The sequence below is a fragment of a genome, unplaced genomic scaffold, assembly GCF_019419815.1.
Source record: "Pyrus x bretschneideri cultivar Hongxiangsu unplaced genomic scaffold, Pyrus_bretschneideri_v1 Contig52, whole genome shotgun sequence".
NCBI classification, from domain to species: Eukaryota; Viridiplantae; Streptophyta; class Magnoliopsida; order Rosales; family Rosaceae; genus Pyrus; species Pyrus x bretschneideri.
Window position 1 is genome coordinate 649,520 of NW_025999790.1, and position 14,378 is coordinate 663,897.

At 36.9% G+C, this 14,378-nt stretch overlaps 2 protein-coding genes across 3 annotated transcripts; both read right to left on the minus strand.

The window, feature by feature from the left end:
• LOC103954879 (zinc finger A20 and AN1 domain-containing stress-associated protein 5) lies at positions 1–960 on the minus strand. The gene has a single exon (XM_048570400.1). The coding sequence runs from the start codon at positions 771–773 to the stop codon at positions 270–272; it is 504 nt and encodes a 167-aa protein (XP_048426357.1). The 5' UTR covers positions 774–960; the 3' UTR covers positions 1–269.
• Positions 961–8,443: 7,483 nt separating this feature from the next.
• On the minus strand, positions 8,444–11,639 carry LOC103954878 (zinc finger A20 and AN1 domain-containing stress-associated protein 8-like). Of its 2 annotated transcripts, XM_009366726.3 has the most exons (3): positions 11,504–11,639; positions 11,333–11,404; positions 8,444–9,227 (listed from the first exon to the last, which is right to left on the minus strand). In XM_009366726.3, the coding sequence occupies exon 3, from the start codon at positions 9,211–9,213 to the stop codon at positions 8,695–8,697; it is 519 nt and encodes a 172-aa protein (XP_009365001.2). In that variant the 5' UTR covers positions 9,214–9,227; positions 11,333–11,404; positions 11,504–11,639; the 3' UTR covers positions 8,444–8,694. The 2 variants fall into 2 exon arrangements, with proteins under 2 accessions (XP_009365001.2, XP_048426278.1); XM_048570321.1 differs by lacking the exon at positions 11,333–11,404 and having other exon boundaries at positions 11,504–11,526.
• Between the last annotated feature and the right edge of the window lie 2,739 nt (positions 11,640–14,378).

Below are 14,378 nucleotides of genomic sequence, written 5' to 3' on the forward strand. Positions count from 1 at the left end.
TATCTTAAATCATCACAATAATTTTATCATTTCCAATCCAAGAGAAATAAAAATTTAAAATAAGAACACGAAAAATTAAAATTAAAAAAAAAAAAAAATTATCAGAGAGAATTTGATAAACGAAGCGATCTCTCCCCGTCTCTGAATTCCGTTTTGGTGTCCGAGAGAGACGCGCCATGACAACCGATCGAGCCACAAATTCCTCTTCAAATTTTCGCGTGACTTTTTGCGTTGCTTCATTTCTACAAAGTCAATCGATATATAAATTATCAAACCCGGACGATCTTTGCGGCCTTGACCACGGGGTTTTCTCTCGCGATGGCCTCGCGACCGGCAGCCTTGTAGTCGTAGCTGCACACGTGTCGATCGGAGTACCGGTGTTCAGAACAGAAGAGCTCGCCGCACCGGCACCTGAATCCGGTCAACCCGACCTTTCTCCGACAACCGGAGCACCGATTAACCACGCGCCGATTCGGCGTTTCGTCCGATCTCGCGATCTCCGACGCCGTCGTCTTACGGCAGGTCTCGGCAGCAGCCTCGAAGCTGAAGGATGAGCTAGATCTCGGACTTTTCTCGGCTGAAAACTTCAGAATCGCCGCTGACGACGATGAAGTGGCGGCGGCGGCGGCCGATGCGGCGTTGAAGCACTTCTGGCACATGTTGTTGGTGGAGGGATTGCCGGTGACGCCGCAGTTGTTGACGCAGTGCGTTAGCGTTTCGGGGACCTTGAACTCGGTCTCTTCCTTCTCCGCTCTCTGTGCCATTTTTTTCATTCAAATTTTGAACAATCGAGAGATGGATCTCTCTAGTCTTCTCTCTTTTTTCTGTTTTTTTTCCGAGATATAGATGGATGGAAAGGAAGAAAATTGGAGGTTGTTGTTTTCTAGAGAGAGAGAAAGAGGAAGAAAAAAGTTGTGGTTTTAGACAGAGGGAGAGGAGAGGAGAGGAGAGGAGAGGTTTGGGTGGGCGATTGAGGAGACAGAAACGGGGGAGGGGGATAATATGGGGGAGCGAAAGGTCGGTAATGGCGATAAATTATGGACCTCATCTAGACGCGTATAGACCATTTTTGCCTTTCAGTTTTACCGAAATGCCCTTCCTACTTTTCTTTAATGATCACCTTTTTGCTTAAAAAATTAAAGAGAAAGAAGGAATAATTGATTTTTTTTTTTTTTTTTTTTTTGGTTCTTGGGCGTGGAATTGCCGCATTGAGTTGGTCGTTCAAGATTGGTTCTGACGTGGATAATCGTCATTATTGAGAAAAGGTAAATATCCTGACAAAGCTTATTTTAAGGTGCGGTGGGACCCCATTTTTTACCCACATGCAGCATATTATCAACATGCGGCCGTCCCATGGATTCTATTGGGTGCCCATGTTCTAATTTCTCTAGTTTTATGGTATTCTATTATTACGATTTAAAATAATAGTTATGAGATTGTTTACTCACAATCTATCTAGTAGCTCAATCGATTCAAGCTCAAAATATTATAGAAGAAGGAATTTGCTACGTTTTGTTTTATAGTTTTTTAATCTGCACTGGTAATCTTTCATCGATCACATAAGTATTACGATAAAGTTTAGCGGTCCGGCTGCAAATTGAGTGATACAAATTTTATGCCAAATTTAACCACGGTAAAAATTTATTAAATCTCTATATGTAAGACCAAATTGTTACTTTTACAAAAATATAAATATTAGAAGGAAAAAAAAAAAAGAAAGTTTAGAGCATCTTCAAAGGAAATGTCAAATTTTAAACATCAAAATGATAGTTGATAGCTTATGTGGCAATTTGACATTTTATACAATATTTTGCTCCAGATATGTTAAATAGTAATGTCATTTAATAAACTTTTTATCTTTTTGTAGAGTCCAATAATTAAGCCAACCAATCAAATATTTCAAAAACATAACAAGATTTATTATATATTATATTAATCTATTAAAAAATCATTTAATGAATTTGACAGCAAAAGGCTTTGCCTTCAAATGATTCAGCGCCACATAAGCGATTTATTATATATTATATTAATCTATTAAAAAATCATTTAGTGAATTTGACAGCAAAAGGCTTTTGCCTTCAAATGATTCAGCGCCACATAAAAAATTGAAGACTCGGTTTGAGAGAGTTTGCTATCATTTTTTTTACTATTTTATGCCTACGTGGCAATTTTGACATCTCCTTTGAAGATGCTCTTAGATTGATTATTGGCTCAATGTCGACATTCGGAACTTCTCCTCATAATATCTATTGAACCATTAAGATGAATGGTTCAAATAGTAACACTCCCGCATGCAAAAAGCTTCTTGGGATTATGATGATATAAAACCGAAGGAAGATTTTTTTTAACAAACAATATTATCTATATTAAGGGGAATAATAATAAATTTAGCCTCATAATGGGCTATCAATAATATGATTCAAATTCATCTTGTGCGAGAATCGAACATAAAATCTCTCACTTACAAGTGAATATTAATACCACTAAACCGTAGTACTAAGTGACAACCGAATAAGGATTTTAATCATGATTTGCTGTAAAAAGCTATTATAAATTGACTCTTAATTACGAAACCCACAAATATATACTTATTCTCATGATTTGCTATAAAAGCTATTATATAAAAAGAATACTTCAAAAGCAATATCTTGCTTCCTTTGAACTTTAAATTTCCTACATTTGAACAAAAGCTGCATTTCATCTCATGGTCATGGATGCCTCGCCAATTTAAGGTCACTCACATCTTTACCCTACAAAGCATTTCATCTTCCTTTTCTTTCTCTTCACTCTTTTAAAAGGCTTTTTTTCACAAAACCATCAAGAATATAAGCTTAAAATGAGAGGTACATGTTGTCAAGCTCTCCACCACCTACTATGCTTACACCCTTGCGGCGCTAAGCGAGGTTTCACGAGGCAATGAGCAAGCCTAGAGGCGAGTATATACAGCTTTTAGCTTCCGCAAAAAACGATATGAGTTTTCAAAGGATAAAAAATGTCGATTATATTATTGTCCCACGAGTTAAGCATCAATGTGACAAAAAATTCAAAATGAAATTTTAAAATCAAAAGTAGTTTTTCAATATGACTACTTCACAATCACATAGCATATTATTGATTTGAAAATTAATACCAAATCATATATCTATTTCATCGTTTTATAACATATAAACTAATAAAATTACGTGATAGGTTGACCGTTAAACACGAAAGTTCTCAAAAATTACAAATTATAAATTGTTTTTGTTGGTGTCAGAGGGATATTTTCTGTCATCCACTAAGAAGAAGAAGCAAATAGTATATTGTTTTTGCTGGTGCATGTTGGTGCACGGGTAAAACTAAAAAGAGAACCGAATTTAAATTATTTAAAAAATTAAAATGACGGATCCTAGAAGAATGCATGTGGAGGGGCAAAATGGGAAAAGGGGGAAATTATAGAAACCACCGGTGGGTAATTACACGCGTCCAGCTGCTACGAGCCCAAGCCGCCGCCCTATCTGACCCCTTTCGTTTTCTCGGAAAGAAAGAAGTCGGTCTCGGTCCTCGTCCGGCGTACACGTGTGACGCACACGTGTCGGCTGTCTCTCCTTGTAACCGTGTACCCGTATGAGTCCTAATTTGTACTCAACATTGCTTGTTAAATATTTATAAGTTTTACCACTTAGTACTACGGTCTAATTATATTTCTCTTTACTTATAAGTGAGAGGTTTTAGATTCGGTTCTCGCTAAAAGCGAACTTGAATCACATTTTTGCTAACCTATTGTGAGCCTTAGCATATCCATCTCTCCCTTAATATAGATATATCGTTTGTTCAAAATAGATAAACTTTTTTTTTATCGGTTTCACCAACTTTCATATGTAACATTAAGATTAGTCACAATCAATTAATCTACTCGCTTATAGTTTGCTTGGCACGATTGAGTTGGAAATAATATTGATTTGATATAGGAGAATAAATTAATATATAAGTCTGTAGTTTATGTAAAGTTCACAATTCATGTTCTTCAACTCGAGTCAGTAGCCTCCTCTTGAGTTCCGACTCGTTATAAAGCAAGATGTTAATACACAGTCATTTTTTTGGTTTTTGTCAATCGATATATTTTGTTAAATTAGATGTTAGATTAGTCACCGACGGGGTTTGAACACATACCATCATGCAAAGGCTCAACACATTTCCACCAATATAGTAAAGGGTCACTTGCTAATACAAAATCCTTCTAGATTCATTAAAATAATGTATAGTTGTTAAAATCTTAGAGATGAGCCCTGAGACCTCACGAAGCGATGAAAGGTTAAGATGCTAGGCTCATAGGCTATGCCCAAGGAATTCAGTTGACTGAGCGCTACGTTAAAGACCATCATAAATGACCCCTAAAGACCCTGAATTGTTTATCGACAAAAGAGAGCATGGTGACCTAAATTATTTTTTAACCACTCAAGCTAGTTGGCAAACTTGACAATTTTCTAGCACTGAGCTCCAAGGATAAGTATTTCCAAACGTCAACTCCAAGTCATGCGTTGGCCAGCGATAAGAAGAGAAGTCTATACAATAGCATGAATGTTCTCAGAATTAGCTCTTGACTTAATTGTGTTCCAACCAGCCTTGTATAAGCGCTACTCAAGAGGGTGTCGACTTGGAAAGCCAAGCAAGTTGCACTAATGTTACTTCTTCTCCACGTGTCTATTGGACATTGGAGAAGTAAACTACACCTCATGCTTATGTGTGCAACCCATTTACTAGTGAGGCAGTGAAAACTCTTGGGGCTTACTTAGTGCCTATATAAAGGAGACAAAATTCCTTATAAACGGTCAATCTACAAGAATAGAGTTGGATAATTTTGTAATGCTCTGTTTATAGGTTCAACGAACCTAGACACTAGGATTAACTTTTCAGTTCTTCGTAAATAACCAAGGTTAGCCACTTTATTACAATAATCAAGAACTTTCAACATACTCTTGTTACTTCTTATGAATTAGGATCCTATCCGGACCTCCAATCGTGATGTATTGTTAGTATTCAATTTTAAATATAAAAAATTTCAATAATTTATGACTGCATAATGTATAATGAACGGATATGATTGAAGGATCCCCAAGATCCTCACAAAGAGGATTCGGAGAGGATCCTCATTAACTTATAATCGTTTTAACTTGGGTATTGGAGGCCCCTTGACTAACACCACACCAGTGTTAGTCTATATTTGTTTAGCTATTCTCTTTATGTGTGAATTTTCGTCAATTCAATGTGCGATGGAATTTGCTCCCACAATTATAACCATAGATTTTGTTGCGAAAATTAGATAACAAAAATTAAACTCATTAAGTCTCGAATTTTAGTGATAGCAAGTATACGAATCAGATGATTGTATAGTATATAAGCACGGATATCGTCCCACAAAGATCAAATTGATTCTAAAATCTTAATAACTAAACCGAAAACAAATTATAGTGGAGAAACTTTAACAGAAAAGATAGAAGATTTGAATTAAGCCAAAAATGAAATATGACTTAAAATAAAATGCATGAAATAATAAAATTTAGAACATGAGAAAATAAATACTAGGGCATCCGAATTCACCATAACCAATCCTATTTAATTCCTTTATTATGTTATGCTCAAGTAGTTCCCTAATATTGATGATCGATTTCCCTAAATTATTCAACGACCATGGCATCTTGTTGCATCAAAAGTATCATTACACGTTAACCCTTTGTGGCGTCTAGATGGATTTAAACAAGTAAGAACCCATTAAGCTCTATGGAATTGTTGGAAAAGCATACAAATCCTAATTGCATGGTATCTACAAATAGGTGTTTATGGTATCAATTGCAGGAAGCTAAACCCAAGTTCAGTCTGGCATCTACTCTAACTTGCATCAAACCAACTTAACTTAAATCTAGATGGTGATCAAGCATCTAAACAAAAATCAAGCGCATTACGAATAACAAAAGATATTCAATAAGAAGAAAAACTTGAACACAACAATGCCACAAGGAAATTAGGTATTCATGATCAGGCTACATCGTAGCCCTAGCAAAGAAAAGAAACTAAAAAAAAAAAAAATCTCCCCTCTTCTCTTCCTGGCGCAACCCCTATGAAAAATGATATTATTTGGTGGTAATGCATCACAAGGAGAAGAAATCTCCTTATTACACCCACGGCAAAGACAAGAAAAAAAAACTAATTTAACCCCACTAAGATCCTAACTAATGCACTTTAAGTTCTTATTAAATAAAAAGAAAATAAACGGAAATAATAAAAAAAATAATTATGTCTCTTCTTAAATCCATTGAATAGCACTCCTATGTCATTTGATTTCCAAAATCGTTGCAGTCTCATCTTCTTGTTGTAATGCACATGCCTTGGCGCAGTTAAGTAGCCTCTTGCTCCACTGGAATTACTCTAGACATCAAAAAAGCTCATTTTTCACTTATTTTTCACGTAACTCCCATATTGAATGCCTATAAATTTAAACAATATAAATAAGTGCAATTAACACATTGATATATACAAAATCCAAGGAAAATATATGATAATAATATATGAAAATATGCGCCCATCAGATTTTATGCTCATTCTTCTTCAAAAAGTATCAAGCATTTGTATAAGTTATTCATGGATTTTTTTATACACAAACTATTTGTTAGGATCTCGAGTACATAAGTTCTCAGAACCACTAAGTCTATTCTCAAGAGAACGAACTGTTTAGATTATTAAGTTCCTTGACATTGAAACTCCTAATATATCGCCAACACATGGTGATGAAATGTCTTCGATCACGTATTTGGAATGTTGGGATATGAGACGATGCATACCATTTCTTTCATTCTCCTTTGGTTTACAGTACAATGGAAATTTACGTTTGTATAGTTTTCCAGCGACGCTCTTGTATTAATTGCATTAAATTAGCCTAAATCCAAGGTATTAAGTGCTTTTTTAAGTGCGTAATGAGAACTTTCACCGATGAGATAAGACTATTAAAAGCATACCTACTTTGTGTTTATCAACAATTGAAAAAAAAAAAAAGGGTGAGTCCCATTAGTTTTGATACGACATACTTGCAAAATAAAAGCACAAAATAATCAAAGAAACGTTTATCTCATACTCATTATTTCTTATATGGATCCGAAGCAAACATACCTTAAATTGATGATACGATGCATAGTTCATCTACATGCACTACGCTCTTTAATATTTGTATTTAATTTTTAAGCAAAGTGTCCACGTTATAAATATGGTCCTTAAGCCAATAAAAGGGAAGATTCATGGGGAAGTGCAAAAGTCGCTTTCCGGTCCACGGTTTAGAAATAGCGCAGCTGTTTCTATCGCAGCACTAATAGTAATGATTAACGAGTAAACTAATGCTAATTCTAGTTGATTGCACAACCGGTGGGCTGATCTCACCACCTCACTAGGTCCAATCGATGGTGACTTGTTATCAGAATGTCAAACACGGTGTGATCGACGGCTGTGATTGGGCGCCACGCGCTTCAAACGTGGCGGACGTACCTTGTTGGATTCCAAGTGGCGGAGAAGGGGTTGGGTGGGCTTGTGGGTCCTTATGCCGTCTATCTTCCATCATATAATTTAGGATATGATCCTCTCTAAATCCATACTATCTTTTTTTTCAGATCAAATAATCTAAATTGTTCACGTAAAATTGTACGGATAAGATCACTCTTTCTTTTTAACTTTCTTACTATATCTTTCTCCTTAACATCATTGCCTTCTTCTCCGACGGCGATTGACCAAACAGAACCGCAGAGAAAGAAACCAGAAGAAGAAAATGGGAGGAGTTAAAGGTCGGGAAATATGCAGTGGGAATTGGGGTGGAAGGAAGAGATTTAGGTCGTTACATGAAGGTTTATGACATAAAAATCATATTAGATAAAATAAAATAATACGTATAATTATACCCTTTATTTTTTATATATAATAAAGCATTCTAAATAATAAACTTGATAAAATTGGAATACGCATGATGTTCTTTATAATACTGAATTTGAAAATTTCGGATCAAAATCTTCGAATTTTATATAAGTATGTGTAATATTAATTAATAAATTCATGGTACATGAACCAAATAGTAATAGTATGTGCCATATTACAACATCTTCTTCATTTTAATACTAGTCGACTCAAACCTAAGCTACTTAGTCCAATAAATTTTGAAAATTATATTGATGGTTTCACACTATGAACTTAGCCTTGAGGTCCCAACTTAGAAGTTAAAATACTTCTACTCTGCAAAGGGTTTGTAGCTCAGTTTTCGCTAAAAACATTCACATTTCCACCTTGAGGTCCCGAGTTCGATTCCAATTCCCCCACCCCAAGTAACACATGGGGAAAACCTTAGTTATGAGCATTATCGTGAATTACTTGAGCATGCTACCTACCTTGGCACCTTCCTATATCTGACAAGCTACATCCCAAACAAGCAAAATAAACAAGGTCCAAAACACCATCGGTACCAAAGCCTCGTGACGGCCTCACGGCCCTCACGAACGGCTGGGATTATTACACACAATCGTTCCTGACATTTGAAAATGCCCACAACAGCTTCCAACCATCTATCACACACGAGACCTAACATAACAAGATCAACTCAAACAGAAGCAGAAGCCACATGGGTAGAAATGAGAGCATGTGTGCAATACATGAAAAGATTAAACCCTCGTAATTCCAAGACTTTTATCAGATTTTATCCAGCTTTTCCGCCTTGACAACCGGGTTGGCTTTGGCTATTGCATCCTGAGCAGCAGTCCGGTAATCATAAGGGCAGTTGTGTTTATCAGAGTACCGATGAACTGCACAAAAGAGATCTCCACATCGGCAACTGAACCCAGTTAGACCAACACGTTTCCTGCAAGTGCCGCACCTGGTAGGAGTCTCTTTCACCTTCTCCTCCCTCTTAATGTTCAAAGATGGAGTAGAGGATGCCTGTGTTGAGATAAGCATCACACCTGCGGGGCCAGCTTGTACATCTACAGCAGCAGTAGCAACAGGCCCCTTCCCACTTTCAGAGGGGTTGCCATTCACCGCACTATCAATGGATGCCGCAACGACTTTAGCTTGTTCTTGCTTCAACACCAAGTCCTTGTGGCACTTGGAACACAAATTCATGGTTGCTGGACTTCCAAAGAATCCACAGTTGTTGGCACAAAGCTTGGGAGCTTCAGGAGGAGCTTGGCATCCTGTCTCATTGTGCTCCATTTTCTTAGAATTTCCTGCATTGTAATTTAATTCCCTTAAGTTCTCCAAAAATATACAATAACACAGCTCAAGGTAGACATCTCCCCCTACCAGACATCTACAATATTACGCAGCCAAGCAATTACAACAGTATAAACAAGCAGACTCAACCATCAACTCATTAAATTAAAATCAGCACAGTAATTTGAATCTTAGCATAAGAAAGATGGAATGTTAGATCGCCAACAAAAAGTAGTAGGGACTTCCCTTTATCCTCAGTATAGAGAAGTATGCTTCATGTATGACAATAAGTTGGATAAAATTGATATAAGTATTGAAGCTCTGATTACAATTCTAGTTCTGAAGCCTCAAGATGAAATCGTATATAATTGGGAGAGTTCCACTGAACTAGACATACCTAATAAACACAAATGAGAAAGAAGAAAGCTCACTTTATACTTTTTATCTTTTTTTGTTAAGGGAAAATGTGCACTACACCGTTGGGTGTGACCGTATGAGTAGTATTCTTTGCCCAAGTGTTCAATCAGTTAAACTGAAAATATAACAATCCACGGATACGACAGCTTGTAAAACATGTATTTTATGCCTCCATGATAGGAGAGCAAACCTTATTAAAGAAAGCAACACGAAGACAAAGAATCATATCTTAAACCATAGGGTTGCAAAGTGATACCATAAGAGCTCAACTGCCACTGCCACTTCCTCTTATTTTATTTTTCTAGTAATAAAAGCCAGGGCACAGAAGAAGTTTTTATCCCACCAATCTATTTCCCCCTTCACCTCATACACAGGGAGGGCGATTTATGAACAAAATGCCATTCGAGAGATATGAAGATAGAAAGAGACAAAGACAGGCTAGCGAAAGATAATAATTCTTGGAAGGCAGAGGTTTTAAGTAAAAGAAAATAAGCCCACTTCCTTATTCAGCAAAAAAAAAATTTACAATCATTAAACAGGGTAACCCCCATAAAAAACCAAGGAATGAGCTTTTGCAGTCTTGCCATTTTGTCTGAGGAGTTCCGTTACTGTAAATCTGAGATTAATGCAAACAAGCACTGTCTTACCTCCTTGTAAAGGTGACAGTCCGTATAACAATATGAACAGGCTTCGGCTGTAATGATTTTGTAATAAAGAGTAAACACAGTAAAATAAACACCAACCACATCTTTAGCTCAAGATTGGGGAAGACAAAAGTCATTCGAGCCTACTGTCACAACCCGATGCACATCCAAAAGTGCTAGTTGAAGTTAACTATTGGACTCCTAGGCCTTACTAAAGCAGCTGCTGTCTTCCCACTGCAATAGGCATGCGGGATATGAGGTATCAGAAGACAACAACTGACAGAACAGTTGCCCTCTCAGTCATAGAAAATTTAATATACCTGGTAAAGGGGTATTCAACACCCTATGAAAATACCATGGGCATTTCTATAAAGTCGATGGAACCACTGATTTTCATAAAGCCTCAAGACCACAATTGAAACAATACACCTCTTCACAAGGTAAAACCACAGAGTTAGATGACACCTAACCAATCTGAACCTGAATCATATAATAGTGTGTTCCACCGTTTTCGACCAAGACATCCCATGATTCCATGACTCTCTCTCTCTCTCTCTCTCTCTCTCTATATATATATATATGTATATATACACATATATACATGTATATTGTTAAAGGAAATAAGGATAGTAGGAGGATGGTCTTAGTGGTGGCACTAAGTTATGGCTTTTTTTAAAAAGTTTCATATTAATACATAAACATATTAATCATGCAATTAAATCTACTTCTTCAAGCTAATTCAAACCAATTGCTAATGACAAAACACACAAGTAATTAAACCAACTCATCAAGCTTCAAACTTTGAGAACGATTCAGTTAAATCTGCACAAAAAAACCTTAATTTCTTATTCTTCACATCCTCGCACCTGGGATTAAGGTCTATTCTCCCATCAGAATCCAAAACCCACCATCAAAGTACCATTTTTTCATTTGAAAACTTCACATCTTTCATCACATACATAAGCTGCTCAGCTTCTTCAGCCATCCTTAACATAATTCATCGAAAAAAGCAGAACCCGGAAGCAAATAGTGATTAAAAACAACAATCTACGACTCACCTGTTCGCAGAGGAACCAACCTCTTCAAAGTAGCTCCTGCAGTTCACACAGAGATGGTTCCTATCCGCTCCCCTTCAACAATCCAATAATCAAATAATCAAACAACCAAAATTTCGAAAAACAAACACACATGTAGAGAGAGGAGAGAGAGAGAGAGAGAGAGAGACAAACCCTAAAGCGAACAGGAGAGAGGGAGAGAGAGGTGTCAGACGAGGAGAAGCAGAAGCCATATGTTCCAGCTGCGACTTTATAAGCGATGAGAGAGCGTGGCGGGGGTGACCCAAAGCAATGATCAGGTGTTTCCGTGGTGTCGTGAGTCAACCTACGTTTCTAGTTTTGATTGGGGGAGCGGGAAATCAGTCAGAAAGAGGAATGGACTGCATTTGGGAGATCATAAGTATTCGACCAATTGGACTCTCGAAGACACGGAATATGCATAGACTCGGGTGCAGACGATCCTTCGCGTCAAGAAGCGGAAGTGAGTTGCGTGCCCGATATTGTTTTGTTTTTTATTTGCTTTTTTTTTTCCCCTCGATGTTACGTGCGCTGCCCAGTATTTAGTCAGTTTCTCATATAGCATCCCAATACAAGTAGGAATAATATAGAATGTTAACGGGTTACCATTAAAATTTTGGAGTCGTTTAAATTTTTTAAAAAGCAGCTTTTAAAAAAATTGGAGTTAAATTATTTTGGTAAATAAAAGGAAAAAGTGTTTTATTTCAAAATCATGAGTGTGAAAGAGCACAAAGAAGAAACAACTCTATTCATATTTGCTCTCCCATGCTTAAAAAAATAAAAAAAAAAAAAAATCATTTTTGACTAGAGGCATGTGAACACCATTAGTTAACAAAACTTTCATATTGACAACCCTAGTTTCTCTTTTTACTTTTTTTTTTTTTTTTTTGCTAAAAGCACTTTTAACCTAACAATTTGTCAAACATTTTTTTTTTTTTTCATAGTCGTTTATTTTTACAGCATAACAGAACTAGTTTTATAAAAATGGAGCAATACCAAACTAGCCGTGGCTTGATTTCACTATAATATGATGGTGAGATTGGTTGTGGTGATGTCGGTAACGACTTGGATATTAATAGTTACTCGTTAACAACGTAATGAGTTGATTTGCTGTCTCTAGCCATTATAATTGATAATCGGAACTTTAATTTTCAACTTCGACAAGCGCTTCAATAAATTGCATATTTAGGCATACCACAAAAAGAGTAGTAACTGTCATATTTTGGGCTTAATGAGAATCATGTCAATAAAAGGTTAAATGACTTGTTTATATATGCTTTTTAAAATGACCTAAATCGCTTTTAGAAAAAAAATATTTTGGATTCTAAAAGTACTTGAAGTGTTTTATGCATGAAGCACTAGTTATGTGCTTTTTCCACAAATTTTAAGTGTTTTTTCATGATTTACTTGCATTTTTACTAAAGATTGGTGCTAAAAATATTTTTACTAAAAGTGCTTTCAGTTATTTTAAAAAGGACATTCAAATGAGCATTAAATCGTTGGAAAGACACGAGGTGATAAATTTGGGTTTTCTTCAATCAGTTGCCATTGCAACTCTAATGGTAGGGCAAGAGCTGGTTCAATTTTACTTATGGAGGTTGGAGGAGAGTCGAACACAGTGAAGACTTGCCCTTACATTATCGTATAACTCATAATTTCTTTCACATGTTGTTTCATTTTTGAAACCACGAAAAAGCTCTTATCACATCATGTAACATCCCACATCCCCCAGTAGTGTGGATCTGTAAGCCTTATATATATATTCTCATATTTACCTAGCACGAGGTCTTTTGAGAGCTCACTGACTTCGGGTTCCATTGGAACTCCGAAGTTAAGAGAGTTCACGCGAGAGCAATCCCAGGATAGGTGACCCATTGGGAAGTTATCGTGTGAGTTCCTAGAAACAAAACTGTGAGGCTGTGGTCGAGGTCTAAAGCGGACAATATCGTACTATGGTAGAGTTGAGCGTGGGATGTGGTGGGGGTCCGGACCGGGATGTGACAACTTGGTATTAGAGCCAATCCTTCGTCGGAAGTAGTGCTGACGAGGACATCAGGCTGCTAAGGAGGGTGGATTGTAATATCCCACATCGCCCAGGGGAGTGGATCTTGTAAGCCTTATATGTATATTTTTATCTCTACCTAGCACGTGGTCTTTTAGGAGCTCACTGACTTCAGGTTCCATAGGAACTTCGAAATTAAGTGCAGTTCGCGCGAGAGCAATCCCAAGATGGGTGACCCACTGTGAAGTTTTCGCGTGAGTTCCTAGAAACAAATTGTGAGGGCGTGATCGAAGCCCAAAGCAGACAATATCGTGCTACGGCGGAGTTGAGCCAGGGATGTGGTGGAGCCTGGGCCAAGATGTGATAATTTAGTATCAAAGCTAACCCCTGGCTGGAAGTGTGCCAACAAGGACGTTAAGCCCCTAAGGGGGGTGGATTGTAACATCCCACATTGGCCATGGGTGTGGATCTGTAAGCCTTATATGTATATTCTTATCTCCATCTATCACGAGCCTTTTTGGGAGCTCATTAGTTTCGGGTTCCATTGGAACTCCGAAGTTAAGCGAATTCGCGCTGAGAGCATTCCAGATGGATAACCCACTGGGAAGTTCTCGTATGAGTTCCCAGAAACAAAACCGTAAGGGTGTGGTCGGGGCCCAAAGCGAACAATATCGTGTTACGTTAGAGTCAAGCTCGGGATATGGTGGGGGCCTGGGCCAGGATGTGACACATCATCTATATATAAAAAGGAAAACTAATGAAAATGGCTTGAAAATTTTTAGTTTTAATAAAAAACCATGTTATAAGTTTTGTTTAATAATTAGTACAAAACCCATATTAAAACAATTCAACTAAAACTGATCTAACTATAATAAACTATGATTTGTCGATTTTACCCCTAACTTTTTTTAGGTTGAGTTCCAGATTTTTGTTGTTAATGAAGTTCATCGTTGTTTTGCAAACCTACTTCTTTTTCTTTGAAACAAAAATATAGATCCTCATGCTATTTAATTTATATTTTGTATTATT

Coding starts and splice junctions, on each gene's coding strand:
- LOC103954879 (XM_048570400.1), bottom strand. CDS start 773: ATGAAAAAAATGGCACAGAGAGCGGAGAAGGAAGAGACCGAGTTCAAG.
- LOC103954878 (XM_009366726.3), bottom strand. CDS start 9,213: ATGGAGCACAATGAGACAGGATGCCAAGCTCCTCCTGAAGCTCCCAAG.